Genomic DNA, 16,168 nt, shown 5'->3' on the forward strand with positions numbered 1-16,168 from the left:
GAGTGATGGGGAAAATACACAGAGCTGTGTAGCTTCCTAAATGGCGGGCGTGCGTGCTTGTCAACCGTTTGCTCTCTTGTCTTTTAATTAATGAATAAAATTTCTGTCTCCTCTGCGCTACATCCAATTAGGGAGACAAATACAATTAACAGTGTCTGGGTATTATCTGTTTTAAAGAATTAGCCTTTGTGTCTCCTTGCTTCATTGTGCCACTCTTTCAGTCAGTCTTGCATATTAGCAGAAGGATTTCTTTTACATGTTTCCACGCTTGAGAGTGTCTTTGAGTTCCAGATTCTAAATTCTTGCAGGATTTGTTTTGGAGAGATCTCCTCCGGGAGTTCCCATCCTTGTGGGTTTTCTTGAAGCGGAGAAAAAAGGAAACTTTCTGTTTGAATCTGTGGATTACCATGTGGACGGTAACGTTCAGTGAAGTAAAAAAACCTCTTATAGGGTCGTCTGTCCCGTCTCTATACGTCACCGCCCTCTGTTTGTGGTCAGCCAGCCCTCAGGCCGTGGAGCAGTTCCTCCGTTTTTCAGGTGTTCTAACTCGGCTGGCTTCGTTCTCCCGGGGGAGCGGCGGCGTTTGGACCTCATGAAAACACGGCATTGTTGACTCTCTGTTCCACACGATCGTTTTGCAATGTTTGGACGTCTGGTCTTACATTTCCGTTTGGATTAGCATTCAGAGGCGAAGCCCTTTTGGCAGACATGACTAATCATCACCGATGTTACTGATGAAAGCTCACTTGTTGCACGTCCCTAACTCTCCTTTATGATAATAATTCTTCATAAATTTGTTACAAACATTATTTTAGGTCTCTGGAGCCACTTGTGGCTCTCCATAGTGACTAAAGAAAAATAAAATAATAGTATTTTTCAAGTAAGAGTCACTAAATTAGCATTTATTTAATTTATATTAGTAAAATTGATACAGAAATGTATCAACTTGTGCCAGGCATCTTTTATTTTGAAAGGAAATCAAACAAAATTCTGTGAAATGTCAAAAATAATTTCACATTTTGAGAAAATACTAGTTTATTTTACTTTTTCTGTTTTCTTAATACTAAAAAAGAATCATAATTCACATTTATTATTATTAAATACATTGTAATGAATGCACAGCAGTATCAAAATAAGACTTTGTGGCTCCTACTAAGTTTTGATGAGTAGAAAACAAGCCCCAATGACTATTTTAGTGTCAAACGTTGCCCTGTTTTAGAGTACGTAACCCTTGTGTTGTCCTAGGAGTCTTTAAATTAAACGTGGGGTCATCTGGACCCCACAAGACAAGGATTTTTTTGTTTTCAGAGGTGTCTGTGGCAGACATAAAATCCTGTCCACGTTTATCATGATCACACATCAATATAAGGGTGGAGTCACACGGATTAAGAGGCACTATGACTTTTAGATGTAATTTCATATTTCAGTGTCATTCTGATTGAGGTTTCATTACCCGTCAACAAAAGAGAAAAAGAAAGTTCATTCCTGCCTTGGAGAAAGTTTTCAGACTCCACTGCAATCAATTTATCCCTCTTGTCTGTTAAACACGATGCGGTGAAATATTAGCAGCTAAATGAAGGAGTGTTTATACTCTGGATAATTGACGGTGTTGTAAACACTCAGGTGCTCAATAAAAGTGCACCTACACTTCTCCGGAGCAACTGTGTATAATTATGAGCTCAAGCCCACAAAAAAAAAAAAAGAGCCTTTTTCCCTCCTCGCTCTCTTTGTGCCATGCAGCAAGATATGTCTCGAATTGTCAGCTTGCCTTATGATTTACGGTCCTGTGTGTGTTTTTTTGCCGTGTCAGCAATTCGGTGCATGTTGAGCACAGGATCCCTACAACACACACACAGAGGTTAGTCATTCTTAGCCTAAGCTTGCTTTCGCGGCTGCAAACGCAGACAGATTTCTTCGCTTCCCTGCAGGTTTCAAGGGAATTTGAGGGAAATTCAATGATGCTGCTAAATCAATTTTATTTGAAATTCCTAGGGATGTAGGCAGAGTGCAGTGAAGGAGGTGAGATTGTGCCAGGCAGGTGTTTGTAAATGAGAAACAGGGGACAGGAGGGAAAGAGACAGCAGTATTCGGCTGCTCTCCTGTGGCCTGGCTGCACTAGCCGGCTCTCCTTCCCATATTGTCTCCTGCTTTTATATTAATTACAGCGTGTATTATCAGCCACCACTTGCTAACCCCAGCAAATAGAAAAGGCTGCCCTTGGAGACCACACTTCTTTTGTGTTTTCCTCTCTATCTGGTCTTCTTGTGAACGTTAGTGCATCCTCCTCCTCCTCCTCCTGCTCTTTAACACAATTAGTGAAGAGCATGGAGTGAACCATGTTTGACTCCTAATTATGCCCAGCTTCAGGGAATAGTCACATGGGCTACGGGGCCTTTATTTCTCTTTCAGGATTGTAGGTGTAAGAACTCTGTTTGGGTGACACGATTTGTTTTTTTGAACTTCATCAGACCCACAGGGGTTGTGACAAAATGCTTGCGTGTGTTTGTGTTGCGCGGTTTTTTGATGATGCGCCCGCCGCAGCTCACAGAGGCCCTCTAAATTATTCATGGGGAGGAACGGCTGTTGCTTTTGTCGCTTTTGTGTACTGTGGAAAGTTAACAGTGTTGTTTTGATATTTTTTTTTCTGGTCATGAATCGAGAAGAAAACTTGTTCAGATCCTGGCATTACCTGTAATGCTCTTCTTATTATCATGTTGAATGGAGTACTGCGGTAGTCTTTAACAGCCAAGCTAACAAATCTCTATATACAGACGTACAGGCACATTAAATCCCCCGGATAGCAAATCACAGGAAAATATCATTCCCATTCACACCATTAGCTGAGGTGTCTTTGAATTTAATTTAGTGCCAGCGCCATTAAAAATGACACATTACTCTGCAATGATAGCTAAATTAAGTCCCATCGATTCTGCTGTTGCATTAAGACCATGCCTCGGCTGCAGCTGCTGAGACAGAAAAAGGGAGCCTGCCTGAGTGAGAGCATCACTCTCCAGGTCTCGCCGGCACTCGGTGTCTCATTGTGGGCACGTCGAACCCGGTGATTTTCTTCTTCTGGAACAACAACAAGAAGCTCGCTCTGAGAGTACACAGCCCAGCTCTGCTCCAATGCACTCTGGGAGTTTGGGGTTTTTACCTCCCTTTCTTCCTCTCCTCCATGTTGCGTGTGACAAAGACGAGGGGATTGATGGGCTTTTCCCACATTGGTGGTTTTTTACTCAGCCTGTGCTGTGTTGAGAATAACAGAATATGACTGTAACAACAGACTTAGTTCCCACGTGTTGATCAGTGGCACACATTGCAATCAGCCGTGCCTTTGAGTGCATGGACACTTTTCTTTGGGCTGAAACCCACGCACGGGCTATTGTTCGCCACGTCTTCTTACCCCTCTTTTGAGTAATTCTCCCAGCTCTTTATCTGATTGCCATCCGGTGAACAGCTGACGCTGAGAGGGCCTGGAGTGGTGCAGAGGGTCTGAAGGGTCCTGTGTGTTTTCTGTCTGCTGTTTTCAGCTCTAAGCTGTTTGGGAAAACAGCCGGCCTTCCTTTAAAAAACTTAGCAGATAAAAGGGCCTCGCTCACAGGCACGGCAGCAGCCTCGCCTCCACAGCAGAACAAGCAGGAGCACATCAGGACTGTGGACCCAAGGGAGCTTGGCAGCAGCTTGTGTTGAACTTCCAATACTCCCCAGGATCTAGCTTGTGTCCTCCTCCAGTACAGCTCACTCTGACTGGAGCACCAAAGCAAGCAGGCGGGCAGAAAGTTGGACAAAATGGTAAAAACGATCTCGGAATGCTTTTTGGCGTGCACATTTTCGCTTGACTTGCGCGTATATGTGTGTTTATGTGTGTTTGAGGAGGAAAATACACACAGCGGGAACTGAGAAGTGGGTTGAGGTTTTGGGAAGCCATGGTACAGACTTGTGTTTGTTTGACTTGGGTTCTGCTCAAGGGAACACTTCTTCCCGGGCTGCAGACAACGATGGGCTGGCGTTTGCCAACTTTTTGTCATCGGGTGACACGTTAACCCTTTAACACCTGAGGCGACGCCGGTGACGCGTAAACACAAAATCTTTAACATACTGCAACTTTTCAACCGTTAACACAATCAACTCTAATTTAGTAGAAGTAGAAAAATGGCTATAACCTAGCTTTTTTTGGGGCTAATTTGGCATCTAGTGAGGTTTTTATTTGTGAATTTGGAGTTTAGCTAGTACTTTAGCAATGTTTTTAGCTATTTTTTTAATTAATTGAGGTTTTTTTTAAACATTTTAACATCCTAACGTTTTTGGCGAATTTATTATCTATTGAGTTTTTTTTTTAGGATAATTTAAAGTTTAGCTTCTATTTAAGCAACAGGCTAATGTTTTTGACTATTTTTTTTTAATCTACTGAGGTTTTTTTAGGTTAATTTAGAGTTTAGCTAATATTTTAGAAACATGCTAATGTTTTTGGCTAATTTATTATCTACTGATGTTTTTTTAAGGATAATTTAAAGTTTAGCTTATATTTAAGCAACAGGCTAACGTTTTTAACTATTTTTTTTAATCTACTGAGGTTTTTTTAGGCTAATTTAGAGTTTAGCTAATATTTTAGCAATATGCTAATGTTTTTGGCTAATTTATTATGTACTGATGTTTTTCTTTGGCTAATTTTGAGTTTAGCTTCTATTTTAGCAACATGCTAAAGTTTTTGACTAATGTCGTCTTCAGTAATTTTAGGTTATTTTGAAGTTTAGCTAGTATTTAAGCAACAAGTTCGCTTTTCTGGCTAATTTGGAGTTCATGTCATATTTAAGCTAAGTATATGTTTTTGCAAAACTGGCATGTATTGGGGAATTTTAATTTTACTACAATTTTTTCTGAAATTTAGGTAATCTTCAGCACTCTTTCATAGTTCTTTCACACAGTTTTTCAGTCTTTTTGCAAATTTAACATTTTGCAAGTAACTTTCAGCAAATCCCTTCTTCTTTAGTGACTATTTTTAGCAAAAAACATTCACACTAAATTTATTGCAGATAATTCAACTTTTCTAGTTATGATTGTGTACAAGTTAAAAAAAATTGGGATATATTTTATTCTTCTATATAATGTGAGTTCTTAGAGGTGATTTTTTTCATAATTATCACAGTATCATGTATCACATATCGTATTGTGAGGTACCCAGTGTTTCCCAGCCCTAGTCCTGTGTGATTTAGCCTGTGAGCACAAGTGACGTGATCAGTCTGTCCTTCTTTTGCCTCAACGGCAGAGGAAATTCCACCTCTAGCCTTACTTCGTGTGGCACTGATAAAGCCTTTCCTGTACAGTAGAAAATCCTGTTCCTGCGTTTGCACTGTCAGGGCACGACTGGGAAGGAGGGGAAGAGGGAGGAAAAAAAGTAGGAGGAAAGAAAGCGGCTTTAGGTACTTTTTTTGTCAGAAAGTATTTGTTTACATCAAATGAGTGCACTTTTGTTGCTCTATTATGTCATTAGCATGTGTGCGAGACCCTGTTGCACGTCAGTGTGGGAGTGAACACACTTTTGGCAGATTAGTAGGAGAATCACTGTCATATCTTATTTTCATTTCTGACAGCGGTAATGATTAATGGCAGCTGTGGTGTGTTTGGACTTTTTACCTCTATATTTCCAAGTTGACACGGAAGTCTCAATTGGTTCTGGTATAAATGAACTCCACCGGGTTGTGCCATATGTGTTTAGACGATTACTCACAAGTGCTCCATCGCAGTCCTCCAAATCAGCTGCCACATTAGCGGCGCTGCGTCTTGCTCTGCTGCATTAATGAAACATTCTGATTGCAGAGCTCTGACTTATAGCCAACAACTTTCTTTCCATTCATGTATGATTGTCGGAGCTTCTTTGATTGTCTGAAGTGGAGGGGCTCTCCAGCCTGCATGCCAGGAGAATATAAACAGGCTGAGAAACCTCACAATGCCATTATGGTTGTCACTTTCCAGCATACTCATATGGGCTTTCTTTCTTTCTGCTCCTCCCTTTTTTTTCTCTCTGTAATCCTGATTTGTGGCTCGGATGGGGACTGCGGCTGGATGCTGGGATTGATGGATGGATCCAACGCGCTCTCTTTTTTTACAAACCTCAGAACCCAGCTTCCTGGAGAGACCACGATGACGCCACTTCCACACACTCAGCCGGCACACCAGGGCCTTCCAGCGGGGGACACGCTTCACAGAGCGGCGACAACAGCAGCGAACAAGGTGAGCTGCTGTGGAAACGGGCACGAGTGTCCTAAACCATCCACACACAAAAACACAATCAACACATATCAATCTCCAAGCATGGAAAAAAGATGACAGCCCCTCACTTTGACCCTGTCTAATGGCAAATCTACGGTGAAAGACTTTCTTTTTTTACATGTCACAGATCTTCCTTTCGCACTTTGGATTATCCCGATTTTTGACAGGCATCCATGTAAACATAGTCACACCTAAAAAAGAACACAAGCATCAGCCACTGCGATGCTCGTAAAAGGCTTTCCAAAACGTTTCTATTTAGAGGGCTGAGCAAAAGCCGGTGATTAATCGCAAATTTCTGCCAGTTCTCACTTGAATTTAAACTATAATAACTTTGCTCACACAACAGCCCAGAATTATGTCACAGTGAGCGTTGTGTTTTCATGACCTCGACCTGTCAAACCGCAATAATGCGTCTCAAATCCAACATATTTGATTTCATTACAGGCGCTGCATTTAAGCTGCAGCTAGATGTCTCGAATTATTGTCACAGTCTATATCAGCTTTGACAGGCGCACTGTAAGAAGCATCCCATTCACTATCAGGGTCATTCAGACTTCACACCAGCTGTAAAAAGTCCACCAAAAATATCAGCAGTAAATGCAAAACATGTTTTTTTTGCATGGATTTTTTTAAACCTTTTAGGAGTTTTTCTTTGCATTTCTGAACACGTGGACATGTTAACGGTCTGAAGTTGTCAAATGTTACTGACTTTATCTCGTTAGCTTTATTGCTAAGTCAGAAGCAGCGGTTGCAGCTTTGGGTCATTACTCACCACAAGATGATCTCTGTGGTTGGCCTTGGCAGAAGTAGTTAGATAACAGTTTGTACTCAGGCTATCTGAAAACAAGGAGGTAGTGATAATTTAGTCTACATTTTGATAAAAGAATTTAAAGTCCCACTCTTATCATCTTTTGATCTGTTGTGTTCACAATCGTCTTATAATTATGCCGTTTTTGGCCAAAATCTAATTAATCACTTGTGTCGTTTTAGATACAGTAGTTCATTAGAAATTTGCCTCTGAGTTGTGGGTGAAAATATTGACACAGAGTAAGCCCACCCTCACTTCCCATCATCCATCATACACACGCTCCTGCTAGCTTACAGCGCCTTACAACGGGACCGAACATGCAGCAAAAATGGCGAGCAATCCAGACGTGCTGTTTTAAGGAGGTAAATGAAAACGTTAATGGAGCTATTTGTCTGCAAGTGGCAGTAGCAGCAGGACGTAACAAGCCTTGGGATGTGGTACCAAATGCGGTTCCAGATATGGTACCGGATGCCCAATGGTCCTCAGTACCAGTATCCTAACCCAGTACTGGTACCCTAACCTTAACCAGGTACTAGTCTGCATTTAGTACAGCGTCCAGTTCAGGTCCAGTACGGCGTCTGGTACCAGTGTCGGGTTAGGGTTAGGGTACCAGTACCGGGTTTGGGTACCGGTGCGCTACTGGACTGTTTTTGGTTCATGGCCCAGAGGCTGGGGACTCGTGACGTAATAGGAACAGCAAAAACCGACAAGTGCGGGACACCCAAAACGTCAAAAAGTGACGCGGAGGGGTCCTCGACCAAACGTTAATATGTGAGGATTTGGGGATGAGAATGTGCTGGTGTACTCCATCATCCAAAAAAAATGAGGGGCCTCTGGTCATATGCAAGATGGCGCCAGAATCAATCTCTAGCCGGAAGTGGAAATTTCGTAACTTTAGCTGGTTGCGTAAGCGCAAATTTCCTAAACTTTAGGAAACCCTTTAAAAAACAATATTTTATAAACTTTTCTGATCTATCAGCTTTTAGGCTTTTAATGTGAATAAACTGTAACTGTCCAACAGTTTAGTGTGCAAGATGAGCTTCAAATGGGACAGAGAACGTTATTTCTTTCAATTCAATATTAACAAGTGTTCATGTTTGTATTACACCTGTTTACCTCTGGAGAAAACGCCGTCGAAATGCAGATTTTTCAATGTGAATCAGCTGTTTAAAATGAAAAAACGTCAAAAAAGGTCAAAAGCTTAAACTTGGAGGTTCCGGTTGAGGGGGAGGGACTTCCGGCTATTAATTTTCCAGCGCCATATTTTTCCTCTGTGACCAGATTCTCTATTTTAACAAGTTAAAAAACCCATTTTCATCAGAGTGGGTCTTTAAGAGATGTTTATGTCCCCATTTTGCTACAAATGCATATTTAAAAGCAACAATAAAAACCTTACAGAGCTGAATTTGAAAGAAGAAGAAGAGTAAAAAGGATAGAACATGAAGAGCAGCCAAAAGGGAGAGCGAGGGGGATGGGGTGGAGGGTGAATGCACTGCCTATTGATTATCTTACACACATAAGTACAAGTGACCTGTAATCCACAGAGCACTTATCGACTCCTTTCCCCACCGTATCCAGTAACAGCGGATCAATACAGGCCAAACACAGTTACGGTACGGCACCGTGCTCTGGACCGACATCGGCCGAGACTAAATCACACTAAATGCAACGTCTGAACCGCTCGTCATGTTTCATAAGGAGAGAAGGCGAGGAAGTTTCTTAAAAAATTGAAGATGTGAAGGAAGAGTAGTTTTAGTGCAGAGCTTAAAAGTTAAAAAGTAGGCAAGAAAAAAGAGAAAGACACCAAGGGCAACTGATTTAATGGTCTAATGAGGCCGTCCTCCAGCCAGTTGTTTTGTGTGAGGCATGCTCTGACCTTTCGCTTCGCTCGGGAGCCCCGCCGCCTCATTTTTCACATTCTTGCAATTACGTTAACGCTTGAAGCGCTCGCTGACTCCCGACTCTGGCCCTACCATTCTGACTGAGCCTTCCCGCTCCAACTCTCCCCCCTCTCCCGCCCCCTCTCCACTCCACTCCACTCCGTTCATGAACTCGCCTCCTATCTCAATACGTTTCAACATAAAATTTGTGGTCCGCACTCTCAAGTCCACAGAGAAAATATGAAATGTGTGCTTCACTTCAGTAATGGGGTCTTTAACAGCTTGGCCCCTGTTAAAAGGGGTGACAATGTGTATCAATTGGGAAAGACAGAATGGATGGGTGAGAGTGAAGAAGGAGAGGGGAAAAAGACCTGCAGAGCTTTTTGCTTGCAGCTGCCAAGAAAAAAAAATCTTCCATCTTAAAAGGTGTTTTTATGTTTGGCTTAAAAAAAAAAAACATTTGTTGGGAACTGACACGCATCACAGAGTTTACCTCTGCAGTCCACTACCTCCCAAAAATTGAGACATTTCTTAAACATTTTTCTTAAAAAAGTTTCTTTGGATGTTGATCCACCGCTCATATTTTCTATAAAAGGCTGTCTCATTATTGAGCAGCATCCTGGGTGTGTAGACCAATTCTGCAAGCATGCTAGTGTCAATTATGCAGGATCTATCGGCTGTAGAGAGCTAAACATGAAAAATGCCTGAAGAAGACACTCGTTTCCAAGCAGGTGTCAGTAGTACATTAAGCACTCCAAAGCTAAATCCATTCAATTATGTACCATGAACTTTAACTGTTTTTATCTCGCTATATATATAAATATAGCTCCGGTCGACACTTGTAATTATTAGCTATGCATGACGACTAAATCCATGATGACATCTTGAGTGCCCAGCAAAGGAGCTTTCCTCGCAATTTGCCGGTTCTACTGTAGATGGAAACGGCTCGGTAGACGAGAGGAGGGAGCGTTTTGTACATTTTCTCAGCAATTGAACAATCCCCATGCTCTGTAGATAGACACGCTCCCCAGAGAGGCTGCAAGAGGCAGCGCTGGAGAGGAAGGGAGGGAACAGAGGGAACGCTTGAACGTTTTGGCTCCCAGAGAGCATGCCGTACACTCGCTGGTATTGTGGCACATTTGTGTGTGGGGAGTGTGGTGAGCGCCCCTCAGCTCTGGATGGGGGGCCCCACTCAGCGAGGACTTTGTGGTTAGGCTCAGCGGAGAAGGGTCATTCCTGGTGGGGACGTGATTCCTGGTGTCCCAGCAGAAAGAAGTCGTGACTTTTAACGTAAAGTTTGAATTTAGTTGTCATATAATTAATTTAATATTAAAAATCGTCAGAAATTGTCCCTTCTATTTGCACAAAATGTATATTTTTATTTCGTGTGTGTGTCTGTCGTGCGCATGCGTTATCAGGCTCCCTCTAAGTGCCTGTTAGAGTTTAATTTAGTGTAGTAATTAAAGCTGAACACCAGCCCATAAACAACAGATAAACAATAAAGCAGACCCAAGCCCTGCTGTTTCATGGCTCGCACTCCCAGCTGTTGGAGCTCTGATAATTTTCACACAGAGGCTCCACCTCCCGACAACACAATGCTGGAGAACAGGGTGTGAATGTGTACAAAATGTCTGCGAGGCTGTGTTAAAGGGTGATGATGGCAGAACTCAGAAAGAATAAAAAAATTCACAAAACAAAAGACGGCAGAAACTGTAAAGGGAGTTATCTGCCTCAACAGACCCAGAACTGGCTAAATAGCAGAATATAAAACATTAAATCACATGCATTTTACTTGAAAATCCCTATATTTTTTGTGGATAGTTGGAAGTGGAACACCTAAACAAACTAAAGATAAAGTAGATAAAGTCCCACTTTGGTCATCTTTTGATCAATTTTCAAAGAAGTGGTCTTTTATGAGGATTTTAGCCAGTTTTAGCCAAAATTTTAATTTATAGGACATAGTTTCTGCGGTGGGCAGGACCATGAAGCCTCAATTTGAGCGATCCGTTACAGTCCGGTCTGGTATTTCATTGTAAAATTGACCCATTAAACCATTATACCAACCCATACTTCTTGAAGGTCCATAGAAAAAATTGAATGGGACAGTGGGGGCGGAGCCTCAGTAGCCACCCATTGATTGGGAACGGCTTTGTCCGAATTCCAACCCGACTCTCTGACTACTAAAAACTACTCTAACAGACCTGGATTTTAGAAGATTTTCTTTTTTAAACGGCGGATATGACGTCACCGATTTTTATGAGTGAAAACTGATAATTCAAAACATTTTACGACATCTGTTTATGACTCCACTGTGTTCTGAAGATAGAAATCTGGATGGTTGATCAAAAAATTACATTTGCAAAAAATGTTCAACTGCAGTGCATTGTGGTCCATATTTGCAAATCGATGGACGCTAATTTTTCGCCAAAACTTCTGAAAATTTCTTGGGCACTGGATTTTGGAGTTGTAGATTCAGACAGCACTACAAAACGGCAAACACACTATGTAGTGAGTAGGGAAGGAATTTGGACAAAGCTAGAAAGTGATGACGACTTTAGAAAGCACCAACATAGCGCTAAGCTAGCGTTTCCATTTTCCTCTTTACGCCGTAATTCTTGTTAGCCGTTTGTAATCTTCGTTCGAACAACATTGAATTAATGTTATACACGATGTACTAGAAGTAAAGCAAGAAAAAGACGAGCTGCTGGATGACCTCCTGATGTTGCTTTTCTAGTTGTCGCACTACAATGAAGCAATGACACGCTAGCGGTCTAGACCACGCATACGCCGCGAAGACAAACCGCTCAGAGGCTAAACACTCCCCACTACTCCTTACCGGACCGGACCGTATCTGACAGTGGAAACGAGGTTTAAGTCCGCCCCTACTTCCCATCATCCATCTGCTTACACTCCTTCTCCACTAGCTTACAGCCCCTCACACCCCCAAGCTAACATTAGCGATGCAACAAAAATGGCTAGCAATATTAGCGCTATCCAGCTGTACAGTTTAAGCCAAATGCTAAGATGTCAGAAAACAAAAATGTCTGTAAGTGGATGCATCAGAATAGAGCGGAGCAGGAAGCTTCTACAAGCTTTTTCCAACAGTTTTTTTCATCAGCTCCTGATTCACCACAATTTGAATCAAACAAATACTCAAATGCAACAATTTTCCTCGGAGTGGGTCTTTAAATGTTTAATGCTAATAGTTTCACTTTTTGGGAGTTAATCTTGTGTTTGCTGGGGGAGAAGGGCAGAGCGTCTGTCCGATGGCTTGTTGGGAAGGGGCAGGGCAATTGCTGAAAGCTGAGAGGAATTGTTGTGGAGGGGGAGAAAACATGGTACGGAGGGGATACTTTCATGATCCCATTAGCATAAAAGAGGCTAAATTATTCATGTGGAGTGCTTAATCTATGGGGAAAACTATAGTTAATGCACATAGTTTTAAAATGGATTTCTCTTTGCCTCTGCCCCAACGCCGGATTCTTGCTAGATTCAGCATTCGCAGGCATTTACGGGAACGGCGGTCGTTCTGTCTCGCGCACACACACACATTGACCGTGTGAGCGTTTGAGCACGCTAGCTTAAGCGCTGCTGCACTTTCAAGGGTCTCTGCTCTTCTCTTCTCTTCGGCTCATCCTTCTCATCAAGACCCCTCTGCCATCCACCATCCTTTCTTTTTTATTTTTATTCGTCTTGCTCCTTTGCTCTCACTTCTCTCCCCTCTCTGCCTCACCCTCAGCTCTGCAGACTACCTGGCCCTGGTCCAAAAGGTGATTAAAGGGAATGATCAGCTCCCTCTTTCTTTTCTCCCTTCCGCTCTCCCCTTCCTTTTTTGTGTCTGTCTTTTTAGCTTGTTTTAAAACAAGGTCAATGTCAAAGAATTGTATTTATAGAGTGTAACATAGCATACTAAGAAGCTCAATATTCAGTGTTTACTGTAGTAGGGCTGCCACGATTAGTCGACTAATCGACGACTAATCGGCTATTAAAATAGTTGACGACTAATTTAATAGTCGATACTTTATGTTATATGGAACAGGAGTGTAGTAAAGTTTAAAGTTATATCAGCATTCTTGATTTTTTTTGGACTATTTTAGCATTTATTAAGGCTTTTTAGGCTATTTTGGAGCTAATATTTTAGCTACATGCTAGCTATTTTGGCTAACTTGGGATTTTTCTTTTAGATTTTTAGGCTACTTTGGCATTTAACTAATATTTTAGCTGGCTATTAGCTTCAGCATTTCCAGCTATTAGTGTCTGCTATTTCAGCTGTCAACTTCAGCGTTTTCACTATCAATTTCAGCATCTTCCGCTATTGTCACTAGCATCTTCAGCAGCCAAATTCAGCATTCACACTAGCATTATCACAGGTAATGCTATATATCTAGTTTTTAGTTACTTTAAAGATTGTTAAGATGTGTGTTTTAATCCACTTCGTGCATAACCCGATTCGTCGACTAATCGGAAAAATTAATCAGTCATTAATCGACTATTAAATGAATCGTTTCTGGCAGCACTTTACTGTAGCCGGCTCTGCATTGAGTGAAATAGTTTTCCCACTTCCTCATAATGCCGCTTTGTCCTATAGCCTCCTTTCCAATCCATCTGTTCTCCCTCATTTCTTTTCTTTGCATCAGCTCAATCCCTCTGGTCCATAATCATGAGCAGGCCCTTAGCGTGATCCGCCTATAGCCTGGCCCAACTTGGACAGGAACTGGGTCCTAGAGAGCAGGAAAGACACATTAACTGGGTCAGCTTAATGTGCAAACTAATGTTTGGAGAACATAGGGAAAAAATTACCCAGATTATTCTGACAGCAGCTGAGGAGAATGCTTGTTTTGCACCATTAAGAGAAAGCTTGGGGGAGATATTTTTCTCTCTGTCTTCTCTTTCCGTCTGACAAAAGCAGCTGAAATGAGAAAGAGGGAAGTGCATTAGAAAAGTTAGGAAAACACAGTTAAAAAAAGGGGGGAAATGGCTTTTTCTTTGCTGTAGTAGGGGATTTCAGCCTAAACAATCAGTTGTATCGGTTCACCGTACAATGGGTTTACACACACACATGTTCCACTGCTGATTACACCAGGGCATCTGTTGACAATGAGGAGTGCACGGGGGTCTGATGTAATATGGCTAAAAGGGATTTGAGCACTTGCCCCACAGGGCATTTCCATGTCCATTAATGCCGCAGCCCCAGCATTTTCACAAGGATGACAGTGCTTCAGTTCTTTAAAGGGGAGAGTGTTTTCCCAGGAAATTTTTGTCTTGTTTCGGCAGGCTAGCCCGAAGGGGGTCAACCAAGAAGTCACCCTTAAGAGGTGATAATCCAATTGCTCGAGCCCTCACCAGATTTGTTTTCCTCTTGTCTGGCAGTCTCTCGGTGTGAGTGTTTATAGAGAATGTAAACACAAAAGTGTGTGTGTGTGAGTGTACCGCTGACATAAAACTAAGACAGCAAGATGCCACTGGTTTCTGTGTCCAAACGGGGGCCCCATTTGGGATCAGAGTGAGGTTATGGAGGCCAAGTCTGTCAAAAGCACACCTGCAGGGAAACTCCAAAAATCCCGACTGCCAGCTTAGACAGGGCCGTTTAAGGTGTGCTTATTTGGTGTGTAACCCTAACTTCTAATGTCCTTTCCTTCTCTTCTCTTTTGTGTTTGACCAATGGGCCCTGTGCTCTTTTACTCTCTCTTCCTTTCTTCTGCCTCCCTTGGCTCTTTAATCTCTTCCACCATCCCCACCCTCCCAATTCTCCTCCCCCTAATGTCCGAAGCACACATCACAGCAAAGGTCCCTCCGAAAACCGGCATGCAGCTGAGCAGAGTGGCTTAGCGGGACTAGCTGCAGCTTGTTCGCTTGCTGTGTGGTTTTTTCCCCCAGTGTAAACCAGGGCTTACACACCGGAGCATTTTTTTTTTTTTTTTTTTGGAACAGAGTAAAGCAGCTCTACCCTACAGGTAGTGCTTTAACATACTGCCATCGTCCAAGAGAGTGGGAGGATGATAAAGGAACTGTGTTACAATCCGAGTTCCTTCCTCTCTGCTGCTGATTTCCATGCACTCATCTTTCACGTTTATGCAAAGCTTTTTAGGGCATTATGCAAGATAAGCTCATTTTCTACCCTGATTCCCACTCTAGTGCATGCTTTAATGACTCTTAAAGCCAAGGGCTGCTTTTTTAGGCATAATAGGAGTCCCGCGGTCGCTCACTTTTTTGTGAAGCCAGGGTGCTTTTTCCACACCTGATCACTTTTGTCTACCCATTTTATGGCTATTGGGGAGCAGGCGGAGGTGAGCAATTTGACAGTGGTTAGTGCCATGAGCCCTAATGTTTATTGGAAGCAAGCGACTAATAATTTTTGATTACCCCAGAGGAGGTATTAGCCATGTTAGTCAGCAAGGATAATTTCTTATTTACATCCCCCAAGCAGAGAGCACTCTGAAGGAACACTGGGGCTAAATGCGCAACAAAACGAATCAAACATGCCAAACGAGATGCTCCATCCTGGCTGGCTGCAGGGCTGATGCTGAGGAAGCCTTCATTATGCATTTACCATTATTCATTTAGAGGGTTATCAATTTGCTGAAGAAATGTTTACGTGTGTGTGTTTGGGAGGGGAGGGGGGTGACAAAAGCAGCATATCAAACGAAGAAATGAACAAGCAGGATGAAAAGGTGGGAGATTTTCAAGGATTGTGTTTGAATCTTGTTTCAATTCGGAGGCAAAACATGCATCCTTGATTCCTTTTATAGAAAGCTCTTAAATTAATTTTTATTTTATTGCAGTTGAGGCCTCAGAAATCCTCTAATTCCGATATTTGTTAGGCTTTGACCCCGCTCACGTCAGAGGTTTTCTACTGTCTGCATTTCAGGATAGTTTTCATTTTTCCTTCTTGGCAACACGTAACGAGAAAACTCTTTTTAAAGCATCTTTCCCTTTAACATCAAGCATGGAAGACAGAACAATTGGAGGAAACTTATGGAGACGGGGAGTATTTAAAGGAATGAAAGGAGCCAGAAACCGGCACTACTTTGTGATAACACTTTTTTCATTATCTCAACTCCAAAACCTCCACCTTGGAAAAACTGATATCACCATTTTGCTTCATTCAGAAATAAAACAATGAAAAACAGAAAGAAGAAACGTTTAACATTTTCCAAAGCGAGGGAGAAAGCTGCTTTGTTTAGTAGGAATACTTACTCCCAGGGATGCA

At 42.2% G+C, this 16,168-nt stretch overlaps 1 protein-coding gene across 8 annotated transcripts in view; it reads left to right on the top strand.

Moving 5' to 3' along the window:
• Positions 1–16,168, top strand: part of meis2a (Meis homeobox 2a) — a 91,544-nt gene that overhangs the window by 8,197 nt on the left and 67,179 nt on the right. For all 8 annotated transcript variants that reach the window (XM_024295255.2, XM_024294936.2, XM_024295021.2 and 5 more), the window contains one exon: positions 6,117–6,231. In XM_024295255.2, the coding sequence (XP_024151023.1) occupies positions 6,117–6,231 (115 nt within the window). The remainder of the gene's footprint in view (positions 1–6,116; positions 6,232–16,168) is intronic.

Source organism: Oryzias melastigma, linkage group LG22 (assembly GCF_002922805.2).
Source record: "Oryzias melastigma strain HK-1 linkage group LG22, ASM292280v2, whole genome shotgun sequence".
Taxonomy (NCBI): domain Eukaryota; kingdom Metazoa; phylum Chordata; class Actinopteri; order Beloniformes; family Adrianichthyidae; genus Oryzias; species Oryzias melastigma.